Below are 16,007 nucleotides of genomic sequence, written 5' to 3' on the forward strand. Positions count from 1 at the left end.
AATAGGTTAATCATAAGTACAATTTGTATTCTTCCTATGTCTAGTTAGAGTTTTAGTCTGCCATTGAGTACTTGAAATAGAATAAATATTAACTATAAGCTGATTCCTCTATTCTCCGTTAGTAGTAAGAAAAACATTCCACTGTTAATAACTAACATTAGAGTTCTTGGAAGGGGTAACTTGTATAGAAACTTAATGACGTATTCTTTCAGGGAAATTAAAACTAAACAGAGGCATGGGGAGATAGCTTAGCTGGTAGAGTGCTTGCCTTGCAAGCACAAGGCCCTGAGTTCAATCCCCAGTACCGCAAAAAAAACAAACAAAACTAAACAGAGCATGGTGCCCTCTACCTTGCTGGGAACTGTTTTTTCTTTTTTGTTTTGTTATTTTTTTTTTTTTTTAAAGCTATCATACAGTAAACATGTTTCTTGAATAAGATCGTTAATTATACTCTTGAAGATTTTGGAGATTTTTTACTTAACATTTCCTTGTATTAACTATGAAATGATGTAATCAATACAAAAAAAAAATACAAAAAGACTGTGTGAACAATAAAGATTCAGATTCAGCCTCAGAACACTTGGTGTCTCTGTATGCTGTTTCTCCACCAGGCCAACACCTCCCACCCACCTAGGACCGCCCACTGCTGCTAGGGCTGGACCCCAGCACTTCCTGCTTGAAACTGTATCATTAATCACTGTCTTAAAATTACTTATTTTACCATATTTGCCTTACTAACAAGTCTCTTAATTTTCCTTTCTATTGGTCTAGCACCCCCAAATCTTAAGGCAGGCACTCAATTCCCATTTCTTTTCAGAACATGTTCTAGACTACTATTTCTTCACTGAATTCCATAGTATCTATGTATTTTTTGGTACATAGCATAAGATTTTTTTTTTTATTACACTTTTAAATGCCAGTATCTCTAACTACATTGTAATTTCTATGTGTAAAAAGGCTCCTTTGTGTCACTGGGTACCCCAGAGCCTTGGCATATGTGCCTCAGAGAGAATAAACATTATGTTTTTTATTGAAGAAAATCTTCAGAGGTAAAATTTACACTGATTTTTATTTCCCATCATATCCTTTTGGCAATTTCTTATGCTCACCAATAATTTCTATTAGTATTATGTAACTATATACTGTATATTGGCTACTTGAGGCCATGAAGAAAGCTGTATTATCTAATGTTTTGGATGTTTCTATTTCATCAACACTTAACTGTGTTATTAGTGGAAAGAATACTATTGAGGAAAATTTGGGTTCTTTCAGTATTTGTACTGGTTCCTACATGTAATCATAGGAAATAAAGGAAACTGTTTCTTCATCTGTAAGATATTAATGATAATATCTTGTAACTACTATACAAGGTGATTGTGAAGATAAATACACATAAAAATACACAAATGACTGTACATACAGTTGGTCCAGTTTCATCAGGAAAACACAGAGGTTACTAATTTGCTGACCTAATAAAGAAGGTAGGCAAAAGAGAAATTTAACATATTACCCAATTTTTATAAGGGACTTATAAAAATTTATTTATTTTAGAAGGGACTTATAAAAGCATTTAATTTTAATTCAAAAGAATGATACATATTATACACACACATAAATATATGTAACTAAAATTTACATATATATGTAACTAACAGAAAAGATAATTAGGGAGTAAAATGTCCAACCTTTTCAATTTTAAGTTAATATTATGTGCAAAAGAGCATCCTGTGAGCTATGGAAAGTAATGTCATATGTTTATATGTATGTGCATATTCATCTTTGCTTAGGTCTGTGGGTAAATCTGAAAAGCTATGCACTGCCTTCAAATTTACATGGAGGCTTATCCTTTACAAAACAATTTCAACAGCATTCACCTCAGGACATCCCATAACAAAAAAATGGATGCATGGATTTGGGTAAGGCTCACTTAGCCATAGAAAGTGAAGGTTTTTAATACAGACAGTAATATATAATTGGCATATAAAGTTATCTTTTCCAAAACATGATAAACCCATAGGAGAAAAAAATATCAAAGCGGTTTGCCCTATGAAACCTCCCCTCAGTTTGTCTCATCCCACTCATGTTAGAACAGGTATACAACAACACAGGCCTGTCAGTTTTTTGGATTTTAGGGCAAAACATAGGGTCAAGTAAAAAATGTGTGTCAACAGGTTAATTCAAACACGGGCAAATTCTTAAAGCAAAAAAAATCAGGGTGGAGGTTCTCAAATTCCTATTTCCTCTGTTCTTTCAGTTCATTCAGCCTAGTTCATAGTACACACTCACCTCACTGGCATTTCCACAAAAGTGCACATAGAGACCGCGAGGCGTAAACCAATGCACATGCGCCGTAGGGCAGCGTCTCCCGCCCAACCGCGAGGGGGTGCCTGGGCGGGGCCTGGGCGGGGCCGGACGCGCGGGAGATTTGAACTTCCTCTCCACGGAGTCAGGACCCGCGCGGAAGTAAAGTTGCACAACTGTTTTCTCTTCGGTCACTGCAAGTAGCGGGGCACAGTGCCGACTAGGGAGATGGTGGAAGGACCAGGATGTACTCTGAATGGAGAGAAAATTCGGGCGCGAGTGCTCCCAGGCCAGACGGTGATAGACGTGCGGGGAAGTGCTCTTCAGAATCTGCAGAGCCCCGCGTTGCTACAGGCAGTCTCAGGGGTCCAGGTCTCTTCACAGGTGAGCTACTCCTATTACTGGCCATGGAGCATGCAGAGAGAAATGGAATAAAATCCCTCCCAGGTTTCCAGCATCAGCAGTGCGGTATCTTTTCTCTTGGTTCAAGTTCCCTGGAGACCCGCGGTTTCCAACGTTTATCTTTATGGTAGGGAGAAGTTGGTCCTAGCCAAAGCGCCCAGACTGTTACCTCCTGAGCAGATAAAATTGATTTGAAGGTGTTTGATTCAAAGTCACCTTGTGTAACGTTTTAAATAACCCAGCAAAAGATGGTTTATTTAGGTCTACAGCTGCCTTTTCCACTATTAATACTATCAAATGTCTGCAACCTCTCACGTTTTTTCTTCACATTTTTAAGACAATAGCTTTTAACATAAAATCCGACCTTCTTACCTGACTAATATTCTGCAGTTGGTTCACAGTGTGACAAATAACAAATAATTATAAAATTGCACATAGTAAATTTAGCACTAACTTGTCACTCAATATTGCCATCTAATGAAGGAGCGGAGAAACCCAGTTCTGGATCCCTTACATGATTTTTTTTTCCTTTTTAAAGTAAATTGTAGCACACCTTCTTGCCCCTCGGCATTCATTGCAGATGGTGTGATATTCATTTGGTAAGAACTTAAAACTTGTACTAAAAATATTCCGATTAAGCCATCATACATTTGAAGCCCTTCAGATGTGTGGATGATTGTATTTCACGGATACATGCAATATTGTGCTGTACTTCAATTTCTCCTGCAAAGCTTCCCCATAGCCTTTGGTCTTGGAAAGAAAAAGTTGTCTACTATGAAATTAGTATATGCTTCCAACTTGAAATGAGGTTCTAAATCTGAGGAAATGCTTTTTCAAACTTCGGAAAAGTTTTGTGTCTCCTTCCAATTCCCCTTCTATTTATTCTAAATTGATATGTCAGTAAGTACTTTTTTTTTTTTTTTTTACATTTCTCAAAATCATTTCAGGGTGCTGTAGAGATGAATTTTAATGGTTCTTAAGAATGTTAATGTTTATAAGTCATTCATCCAGCAAAATTTTGAATACTGAAGTTAACTTGGAGAGTGAAAACAGACACTTACCCTGTATATCCTATTTTTTAGTTGGGAAGATACGTAGACATTCATTAAAGGGTAGCATAAAGAAATGTATGTTGATAAGTTCTCTGTAGGAGAGGTACATGATTCTGTAAGGACTTAGAAAGGGCAGAGAAGGCTTCCCTGGGGATGGAACAAAATTGAGGTGTGAAGGGGTGAGATACCCAGCACCTGTGCTGAAGGTAGGCCACAGAACAAAGAAAAAGAGCTCCAAGCACATGAACCAGTGTGAATTGAAAAGGGAGAATGAAACAGGGATGGTGGTTTGATATAATATTGATTGGTGGGTAGAAGGCAGACCACAGAGAACACTGTAGACAAGATTAGGGACTTTGTATTTATCATAAGAGCCATAGGAGTCCTTAAAGTGTGACAAGATTCATTTATACTTTGAAAAGAAGGAAAAGACTGGAGGAAAGCCAGAGTAGACAGTGCTCCTTCAGTTGGGAGACTACTGCAGTGATTCAAGTGAGGGACTGGGACCGGGTGTGGTGGTAGAGATTAAATGAGAGAGGAAAAAAAAAAAAATCACTCTTTCAAAAGTACAGATCATAGTGCTTAGCAATTAATATGATATAAATATTCTTCTCAGTATCATAATTACATCACTTAACATTTTGTATTTTGTGTTAGGCCTTGGCACTTGTGCTCCTGGGGATGTAAAGATGAATAAGATAAGGTTCCCACTGTAAGAGTCCAACCTAACGTTTTAAATAATCACCTCATTGTTTTTTAGGCAAGAGAAAGAACATTTCCTTTTAAATTTATTATGAATTTCGTTGCAAGGCATGAGGTGCTTTTACATTTCATTTAGTCATGAGAAAGAATAACTCTATAATAAAGAATTAACCTAATTCTACAGAGAAGAATTGTGAGGCTCAGAGTGAGTTGAAACCCATTGCCCAAGATCACATGAGTAGTAAAGGGATAAGCAGGGTTTGATCTTTCTTCTTTCTGACTCCAAAACATGTACTCTTAACTATGCTGCAGTCTTGGATTTACAGCTATTCTATTCCTCTTAATAGAGGAATTTACTAATTGGAAGAGATGTTTGTGATTAGGATGAGAAGTCTGGTTCTATTAATATGGAATTAATAATCTCCTTATGGCTTTTGATAAACTTCTAAATATTTTGCCATAGCTTCACATTCTGGGACTTATCTAAAACATAACAGCAGGTAGAGTGACACACCAGTAATCCCAGCTACTGGAGGATGAGGCAGAAGGACTACAAATTCCAGATCAGCCTGGGCAACTTAGTGAAACCCTGTCTCAAAATGAAAATAAAGGGAAAGAGGGTAGAAGTGTAGCTCAGTGGGGAGCATTCTGGGTTCAATATCTAGTACCCCAAATAATAATGATAGTAATAATAATAATCCTTGTAAATATGAATAGTCTCTTTTGCATTTGAGAGGGATGTTGGATCCATAGTGAATTTCATTAAAACATAGTAGGTTGTCCCAAATTTCTTGCAAGATCATTATTGTAACAGATGAGCTCATTTCCTATGCATATATGCCAGAGAGTTGAAGCTATTAAATGTTTTCTGCTACTGGCTTGGAATGATTTGTTTTCTCAAACACAGTTTTAAAATAACAACTATATACTATATTCTTTACAGTGAACATGAAAAAATTACAAATAGAGTACTTAAAATATTTAAATTTCAGATAATCATAGCTCCGAGAACCAACCAAACTATAAAAAACCCTGTACCACAGTAGATACTACCATCATGAACCACTTACTGTTTGTCTTATAGCATTTCTCTTTGTTCCAATTTAAAGTTCATAGAAAACACACGTTAGTGTATCTCTGCCTATGACAACTAATCCTCATTTTGAAGAAGAAAGCCTAGCTATAGAAGATCCCAGCATGTGCCAGTCATGTATGTACTGTATTATTTTCTGAGTCTTGATCCACTGTCTTGTCAGCATAAAATTATGCAACTGTGTAAGCACATTGCATAAAACTCTGCTGGAGCTTGTAGAACCTTATGGTAAGAAACAATCTTGGAATATAAATGAACGTGCCTGACTAATGAGCTTTGAAGAGTCAATCTTCCAATTTTAATTGTTGTGTGGATACAATATTTTAGTGAAATCAGTGTGTAATCTGAATGTGTTTTCAATCTCCTTTCATAAACTAGGATATGAGAGTTTATTTATAAGAATTTATTTCATTTGAAACATGAGCTCCTGGTTATTCCTATGACTTCTTAACATTTGACACATGTATTTAACGTTCTAGCTATTTTTATTCATCTTTATACATCAGAGTATCATGAACAGATTAAGATTTAATAAAAGTGAATGAATGGAGCAAAGTTTTTAATAGTGCACAATGATAATGGATTTAAAAATGAATTCTATACTCCTTATGAGTATGTTTATGTTTTGGAAATGCCTAGTAACATGAAAATAATGAAGCCTCATAATAAGTTTTCCTCCTACCTTACCCTTCTTCAACGTGGAAAAAAAAATCATAGCACATTCTATTGCCATTATTTAAAGGAACAAACTAATCTACAGAGATTCATTTCCCAGCTAAATGAAGCTAATTTCTTTAAGTAGCCAAATATTGGCTATAACATGCATTATATATTTTTTGCCCTCTTAGGTGGATATTGGTAATTATTTCTCCTCAGTGACTCAAGATCATCCTTATTGGTATGCAGAATTATAATGCATCATGAAATGGGGGGTAACAGAGAACACATATCCTCACATTATTTTACAGATGAGCAAATTAAAGGAGGTGATTTTCCACGGCCATTATAGTCTTTTATCCAACATTGTTCAGTGTGCTGTACAGAGAAGAATACCTGATCAACTTGATTTTTAATTTCTACTCCTTCTTTACTTTCTATTTGAAGATGCTTATAGTCACATCTTAGTTTATGTGATCAGGATTAAATTAGAGACATACTAAACTCTTAGTGCATGGCAAAGTAAACATCCTGGTACTTGTTCCTTTCTCTACTCCATCAGGGCTTTCCCACCAGACCTATTTACCTCAGGAACACCCTCTTCCCTTATAAATGGCCTGTAATCAGTTGATGCCCTCAAAAAGGTAAGTGCTCAAATGTCCTGCTCTTTAAAAACTGTATATATAGACCTAAAGACCTTTAGTTTGGAACTTAGAGACCATTTTAAAATTAAGTTCTTTGGTGGTTTAGATTGGCAGATAAGTGATCTCTGATTAGGAGAAGTGTTACATTAGGGGAGAAAAGAGCATATGAGGAAGGAGGAGGAGAGAATGGGAAAATATATGACATTTTCTTCTCTGTGGGGAAAATATGTAACTGCAGTAAAGTTGAAACATTTATCTATGAAAAAGTCTTATTCTGCTATGAAAAGTTCATCTTCCTTGTTCACCCATGGATAGGCAGGATAAATGGTAATCAGTGCAATAAATCATGTGCTGTCTCGGAAAATATATGTTGTTTTGAAGATTTCATATTATTAAGCCACTTGAAAATGGGAAGGTGAACCCTACTCAATCATACTTAAAATTGTGGCATAGGAGATTTTCATCTCTTTCAGAAAATAAAAAGGTTGAAATGTTCAAATAATACAGTAACAGGATTATAAGGGTCAACATGAGAAAGTCAAGTATATATTGGGCAATTGTGTATAATTACAGAAAAGATAATAGGCTTCTAGAAATTAATTTTTGAATTTGTCTAGGCAACAGGAGCTTGTAGAATGAGGTGATAACCCTAGAATCCATAGTAGGACAAGTGAATATCTTGTAAATCTTAGATTTATTGCAAAAGTCTCACCCAGTTTGTACACAGTAGCTCACAAAATAAGTGAAACAAGCCTACTGGTATATCAGAACTTCCCCTTAAAATAGAATTTTTTTAAAAAAGTGAAAAGTATATTGATTGACTTGTGATAGCCAATAAATCATTAGCTGAAAATTTTATTTTGTCCCAAATAGTATGTTGAACTGATGATTTAGAAACAATAGTGTCTAAGAAATCAACTGACTTAGGTGAAGCTTCTGCATAATGGACAACTAAATTAAAAAATGATCTCTACATGTAATTTTTCTCCAAACACAAATGTAGTATTAGAATAGATGTTTCTAAAGCAGCTATTTAATGCTAAGTAAACATGTCAAACACACACACATACACACACAAAAGGGGGTGCTTTGGGACTTGTCATTGCATGTACCTCAATCCCTTTTCAAATCTCCCCTATTAAACTCTTTTTAATTTATGAGAAATTCTGGTAAATGTGATATTTTACTTCCATATAGCATTTGGTAGTCATGAGAATTTTGTCCTCTTACATTTAAATCTCACTCCATTGCAGATAACGTGAAAATAACGGACTGAGATGTTAATAGATTTTAAAAGAATATGAAACTCATGGTAGAGTAGAATTTTTTTTGCTGTGAAGTCTTAGGACAGGTCAAGCAAGATGGATATGGTGGGGGAGACAGTGAGCCTGTTCTTTTAAAGCTGCACATAGTTTTAGGAGGGAAGAGAGAAGGGATCTGTTTAATCCTACATACGTTTACTGAACCCCAGGCATTGTATAAAGCCCTTAAATATATTAGCTAAATGTGAGTTACAACCCCCAATGTGCTTTTACAGATAGGGAAGAAATACAAGTCACACACAAATAATAATTCAGTGTAGTAAATACCATGCCCATGGTTTAGAAAACACTATGCTAAGTGTGACAAGTAGAATGTCTCAAGATTATTCAGCTGCCCCGGAGGGAAGACCCTAGAACCAGAGAGATTACAAACTATATATGCAAGCAAGGATAAGTTTGTACCAGCATTTCATTTCAATTCCCAAACACTGCATCAGGCATTTAAAAAACTAATTCTTGAACACATTCAAGCCAAGGTCACACAGCATCTGTAGCTAGAAGGAGTTTCTTCTGCACAGAAGTGCTTTGATAGATTCAGGTCAAGTGAAACACAAGTATTTCTCCACCTATGATCATTCTTCCATTTGTCCTTCTTCCAGTAGCTATATTATAATATTCACATTTATCATGCCATAAACATCTTTTTCAACATTTATATGCCTTTAATTTCATGACTGTTTCAATGTTTCTTTTTTGATGCCATTTATGTTGTTTTCAATTATGGAACGTAGGTGAAACACCAGTAGAATTGGCAAGTCATTTTTATACCTTTAAAGATTAGGTTTGAGGTTCGCTTGGAGGCTTTGTCAGGCAGGACAACATATTTCATTTTTCACTGACAGCTGTGTGAAGATGTATAATGGTCCTATGCATTTTAAGTATATCGGCCTTTATATTTTGAGACTCCTCCCATGCACAACAGAATTTATTTACAAGGACAATTATTCTCCTTTGTCATGTTAATAAGTGACTTGTAACCATAAGGGTTTTAAGGACCATCCATGGAGACTTTCTTTTACTAAATGACCAAATTTTCCATGTTTAGATCTTTATAAATTTCTGCTAGTTGACAATAGATTTACAGATAGAGATATATGCTTCAGGACAATCTTTGATGGCTTGAGGGCTTAATCCTGCCAGGACGTTTTAAAACTACCCCTTAGCATCAGCTATGGGCAAAGTTTTCAACTCTTCTCTTGATAAATTAAACCTTGGCATTTTGATAATGGGGCACTCCAACTAGGCTTTGGCCCCTAGGGCTTCTCTAAAACTCAAGTCGCTAATTACTACTACATTGCTAAATCCAGTGGTCCAGTCTCAGTCTTCATCTCACTTGATTTGTTGGCAGCCCTCTATGTGCCCTCGTCCTTGGAACATGGTTTTCACCTGCTTCCAAGATCCTGCACCTGCTTGGTTTTGCTCCTGCCTTGATGCCTGCTTTCTCAGTCACCTTTGCTACTTCCTCCTCCTCCTTTCTGACATCATAATGTTCTTTTGCTGGTTCTTCCTCTACAGAGCCCCAGACCCAGTTCCCGTAATCCTTTTCTTTATCTATACATACTCCCTGTTTCACCCAGTGTTGCAGCTTTAGATACCATTTCTCAGCTGATCATTGGACAAATTCATGTCCTCAGCCCAGATTCCTCTCCTGAACTCCAGACTCCTATATCTGTCTGTTTATGGGACATTTTTTTTTTTAACAGACTTCTCAACTTTAACATGTCTAAAACTGTTGTTTTTCCATTCCTAATGTGTTCTACTCAAATCTTCCCCATCTATTGTATGGCATTTCTCTTTTCAGTTGATTAGGCCAAAAATCAATTATCATGACCCCCCATCTCTCTCCTCCCACATTAAATCCACCAGCATATACTCTGTCTTACCTTCAAAATACGTTTAAAAATCTAACCACTGTCACTGTCTCCACTGGTCCAGATCTCCATCTATTGAATGGATTTTTGCAGTAGACTTTGAAGTACTTTCTTGGCTTTTACCTTCAACCCCCCCAGCCAAAATTCTAGCCAGGAGCCAGAGAGCATATATAAAACAGTAATGTAGATCATATTTTTCTTCTGTTTGATTACTGTCAGAGAAAAAGTGGCTACTCAGATTGTACCCTTGTGGCCATTCTCTCTGATCCTACTGTGAGAGCTAATCGAGCCCTCAGTTTTATGGGATTAAAAGATCATGCCAGAAAATGAGAAGTTAAAACGTAGAGCAGACTTCAGGGCTATGAAATTAAGAACATACCTGGAGTCAGGAGGTTGGTAAGTCAGCTCAGTCTTCAAAGACTATGTGGTCAACGGAGATAACAAGAAGCCAAAGCCAAGAAGAGCAAGGTCATGGAAATCAAACCCAATGAGAGACGATAATAGTTTGTCCTGTTCTGAAAATAATACTGGAGACTCTCAAATGGTAAGGAGCAAATTCATGTGGTAAGGGGCCGATGCATGCATAAGATGGTCACTAAAGTAACCTATAGTTACCTTTATTAGCATAGTAAAAATCACACCCTGAGTAGAAATTACACCCCGAGGTAGAGACTTAAAATGGTACTAAGATACAAGAAGAAGAGCACAGATGCAACTGAAACTCGACTTCTACATGTGACAACAGCAAGTTTCTGCCTACCTATAGATGCCATAAAAGCGGTGTACCATTTTCCTTCATTTGAGCCAGCCTGAGATTGATCTCCCTACAGAAGAATGAAGACCATTGTTCCTGTGCTAATGTGTCTTTATGTGGTTGTTCTGGTAGGGAGCCCAAGAACCCATGGGAGTCCATAACCCATAAATCAAATCTCTAATATTGCTCTTGTCTGTGCTATGGCCACACTGGCCCACAGCATACTAGGTCCTTTGCACTGCCATTTCTTTAGCCAGAATTATGACTCTTTCTCTAAGCTCATGTAAAACTTGCTCAAATGCCAATTTCCTAATGAAATTGTGACTACCCCATCCAAACTGCTACCTGTTCCCCGTCCCCAATCTCTTTCTCATCTTTGCAGGTGTTCTGACATACTTGCTCTACTCTCTTCCCCTACTAGAAGATAACCTCCCTAAAGGTGGGATGAATTTAATCGTTTATTGACATCCTCAGCTTCTAGAACTAAACCTCACACACAGTAGAAAATCAATCTTTTTTAAAATGAATCAATCCATTTAAACAGCCATGAGTGGTTTTGTTTGTTTGTTATTTTTTACTAAGGCTTGACCCAGGGGTGCTCTGCCACTGAAATATATTTCTAACCCTTTTTAATTTTGAGACAGGGTCATGCTAAGTTGCTGAGGCTGGCTTTGAACTTGCAATTCTCCTATATGAGCCTCCCGAGTCTCTGGGAGGCTGGTCTCAGGCATTTGCTACCATGCTTGACTGTGGTCCATTTTTTAATGGGAAGGATTGTGTTCCTAGGTGTCACAGATCACTTTTGTGGTGAGAGAATGTCTGTGTTGTAGACCCAGCCAAGTGAATAACATAAACTGTTACACCTGTTGGCTTTTCGAGATTTTATTAAATGATGTACGTTCTTGTCAAAGGTGTTAATGTAGCAGTGAGACAGTTGGGACTCATTTTTTCCATATACTGTTTTAGTACATCTTGTGACAGCACTGTTTATTTCAAGGGTACTTTATCTGTCTCTTTGTCAGAGACATCCTAAAACATGGTAAAGTGAGAATTGAAGGGGGCGATCCAAGATGGCGGACTAGAGGGTGACTGCATCTCCAGGCACTCAGAACCCAGGATTCAAGAAGGGGAGGCATTGAGAGACTTGGACTAAAATAGAGCCACGGGGTGAGTCTCCCCCACTCGATGAAGCACTGCCCGGGTGGCAGGCCCAGATTCGGGTGGCTTATTAGAATAGGGTAGGGCAGCTAGAGTCTTCCCCAGGCAGCCCTGCGCACTCCGGCGGGCTCCTCCCACAGGGCCAGATTCTCCAGCATCTCGGAGCAGGCCCCTCCAGTGAGAGCCTGTCTGCACAGAACCAAGCTTCAAGTCCCTGACCACGGCGGCGAGTTCCTGCCCGCAGGTTGCTTCAGGGACCAGGACAGGGCAGCCAGGGACTTCCCCAAGTAGCCCGCAGCCCGGCCCCCTCCGGCGGGAAGCGCCTTTCCAGGCTAGCTTCTCGGAGCAGGCCCTCCAGTGAGAGCCTTTCCACACAGAGCCAGCTCCAAGTCCTGGAACCAGTAGTGGGCTAGGGGCAGCTTTCCTTGGAAGCACTGCATTATCAAGTTACTCCAGGACTTCAGGCTACTGAAGGCAGGAAGGTGATACACTGGAAATCTGCAGGGACACTATAAGCCAATAGAAGAATTCTGCAATATCACAGAGTCCCACTGATATCTGACCAATATGAGAAAACAAGGGAAGAAAATGTCCCAAACAAACCTAGATACTATATCAATAAAACCCAATGACAGCACAGCAGAAGAAATGTCAGAAAGGGAGTTCAGAATGTACATAATTAAAACAATCAGGGAAGCAAATGAGGAGATGAAAGAGCAAATGCAGGCATTGAAGGAGGAGATGAAAGAGCAAATGCAGGCATTAAATGATCGCACCAATCAACAGTTAAAGGAGCAAATATGGGAAGCAAGAGATCATTTCAATAAAGAGTTAGAGATATTGAAAAAAAAAAACAAACAGAAATCCTTGAAATGAAGGAAACAATAAACCAAGTTAAAAACTCCATAGAAAGCATAACCAATAGGACAGAACACCTGGAAGACAGAACCTTAGATATCGAAGACAAAATATTTAATCTTGAAAACAAAGTTGACCAAACAGAAAAGATGGTAAGAAATCATGAACAGAATCTACAAGAATTATGGAATATCATGAAAAGGCCAAATTTAAAAATTATTGGGATTGAAGAAGGCTTAGAGAAACAAACCAAAGGAATGAACAATCTATTCAATGAAATAATATCAGAAAATTACCTAAATCTGATGAATGAAATGGAAAACCAAGTACAAGAGGCTTATAGGACTCCAAATATACAAAATTACAACAGACCCACAACAAGGCACATTATTATGAAAATACCTAACATACAAAATAAAGACAGAATTTTAAAGGCCGCAAGAGAAAAGAATCAAATTACATTCCGGGGAAAATCAATAAGAATATCAGCAGATTTTTCAATCCAGACCCTAAAAGCTAGAAGGGCCTGGAACAACATTTACGAAGCCCTGAAAGAAAATGGATGCCAACCAAGAATCTTATACCCAGCAAAACTTACTTTCAGATTTGACAATGAAATAAGATCCTTCCATGATAAACAAGAGCTAAAGGAATTTACAAAAAGAAATCCAACATTGCAATACATTCTCAGCAAAATATTCCATGAGGAAGAGATGAAAAACAACAATGCAAATCAGCAACGGGAGGAACTAGCCTAAAGGAATAGCCAAATAAAGGGGAAACCAAATCATGTCAAAAAACAAAAATGAGTCAAATGACTGGGAATACAAATCATATCATAATAATAACCCAGAATGTTAATGGCCTGAACTCATCAATCAAAAGACATAGACTGGCAGAATGGATTAAAAAGAAAAATCCAACAATTTGCTGCCTGCAAGAGACTCATCTCATAGAAAGAGATACCCATAGACTAAATGTGAAAGGATGGGAAAAAACATACCATGCACATGGACACAGCAAAAAAAGCTGGAGTATCCATCCTCATTTCAGATAATGTGGACTTCAAGCCAAAACTAGTCAGAAGGGATGAAGAAGGACATTACATACTGCTTAAGGGAAGCATAAATGAGCAAGACATAACAATCATAAATATCTATGCCCCGAACATTGACTCATCCATGTAGGTCAAACAAATCCTTCTCAATTCCAGAAATCAAATAGGCCACAACACAATAATACTAGGTGATTTTAACACACTTCTCTCACCGCTGGATAGATCGTTCAAACAAAAATTGAATAAAGAAACCATAGATCTCAATAACACAATCAACAGTTTAGACTTAACTGACTTATATAGAATATACCATCCAACAAAGAACGAATACACCTTCTTCTCAGCATCACATGGATCCTTCTCTAAAATAGACCATGTCTTATGCCACAAAGCTACTGTTACAAATACAAGAAGATAGAGATACTACCTTGTACTCTATCAGATCATAATGGATTGAAATTAGAAATAAATGACAGAATAAAAAACAAACTTCTCCAATACCTGGAGATTAAATAATACACTATTATATGATGAATGGATAACAGAAGACATCAGGAGGGAAATAAAAAAATTTTTAGAAGTAAACGAGAACAAAGACACATCATATCAAAATCTCTGGGATGCTATGAAAGCAGTAATTAGAGGAAGATATATTTCATGGGGCGCATTCAACAAAAGAAGTAGAAATCAACAAATAAACGACTTAACACTACAGCTCAAAGCCCTAGAAAAAGAAGAGCAGACCAACACCAAAAGTAGTAGAAGACAGGAAATAGTTAAAATAAGAGCCCAAATCAACGAAATTGAAACAAAAGAAACAATCGGAAAAGTTAACAAAATAAATAGTTGGTTCTTTGAAAAAAATAAACAAAATTGATAAACCCTTAGCCACACTAACAAAGAGAAAGAGGGAGAAAACTCAAATTACTGAAATTCGGAATGAACAAGGAAATATCACAACAGACATGAGTGAAATACAAAACATAATTAGAAGCTATTTTGAAAATCTATACTCCAACAAAACAGAAAACCTCAAAGACATCAACAAGTTTCTAGAGACATATGAATTACCTAAACTGAACGAGGAGGACATACACAACTGAAATAAATCAATTTCAAGCAATGAAATAGAAGAGGTCATCAAAAGTCTACCAACAAAGAAAAGTCCGGGACCAGATGGGTTCTCAGTCGAGTTCTACAAAAGCCTTTAAAGAAGAGCTCATTCCAATACTTCTCAAAGTATTCCATAAAATAGAAGAGGAGGGAACCCTCCCAAACTCATTCTATGAGGCCAATATCACCCTGATACCTAAACCAGACAGAGACACATCAAGGAAAGAAAATTTCAGACCAACATCCTTAACGAACATCGATGCAAAAATTCTCAACAAAATTTTAGCAAATCGCATACAAAAATATATTAAAAAGATAGTGCACCACGATCAAGTGGGTTTTATCCCAGGGATGCAAGGTTGGTTCAGCATCTGGAAATCAATAAATGTCATTCACCATATCAACAGACTAAAAGTTAAGAATCACATGATTATTTCAATAGATGCAGAAAAAGCATTCGATAAAATACAGCATCTCTTCATGGTCAAAACACTAGAGAAAATTGGGGTAGTGGGAACATTCCTTAACATTGTAAAGGCCGTCTATGCTACGCCCATGGCCAATATCATTCTAAATGGTGAAAAATTGAAAGCATTCCCCCTAAAAACTGGAACAAGGCCGGGATGCCCTCTTTTACCACTTCTATTCAATATCGTTCTTGAGACTCTAGCCAGAGCAATTAGACAAACCAAAGAAATTAAAGGGATACGAATTGGAAAAGAGGAACTCGAACTATCCCTGTTTGCTGATGACATGATTATATATTTAGAGGAACCTGGAAATTCCACCAGAAAACTTAGAACTCATAAGTGAATTCAGTAAAGTAGCAGGTTACAAGATCAATGCTCATAAATCCAATGCATTTTTATACATAAATGATGAATCTTCCGAAAGAGAAATTAGGAAAACTACCCCATTCACAATAGCATCGAAAAAAATAAAATACCTGGGAATCAATCTCACAAAAGAGGTGAAAGACCTCTACAATGAGAACTACAGAACACTAAAGAAAGAAATTAAAGA

General features: G+C 37.2%; 1 protein-coding gene across 1 annotated transcript in view; it reads left to right on the forward strand.

Moving 5' to 3' along the window:
• Nucleotides 1-2,469: 2,469 nt before the first annotated feature.
• NEIL3 (nei like DNA glycosylase 3) overlaps nucleotides 2,470-16,007 on the forward strand; it is a 50,004-nt gene continuing 36,466 nt past the window's right edge. Inside the window, 1 exon segment of the mRNA XM_079141052.1 lies at nucleotides 2,470-2,685. Coding sequence (XP_078997178.1) covers nucleotides 2,530-2,685 — 156 coding nt within the window. The 5' untranslated portion in view covers nucleotides 2,470-2,529.

The sequence above is a fragment of the Sciurus vulgaris genome (assembly GCF_902686455.1).
Source record: "Sciurus vulgaris genome assembly, chromosome: 5".
Lineage (NCBI taxonomy): Eukaryota > Metazoa > Chordata > Mammalia > Rodentia > Sciuridae > Sciurus > Sciurus vulgaris.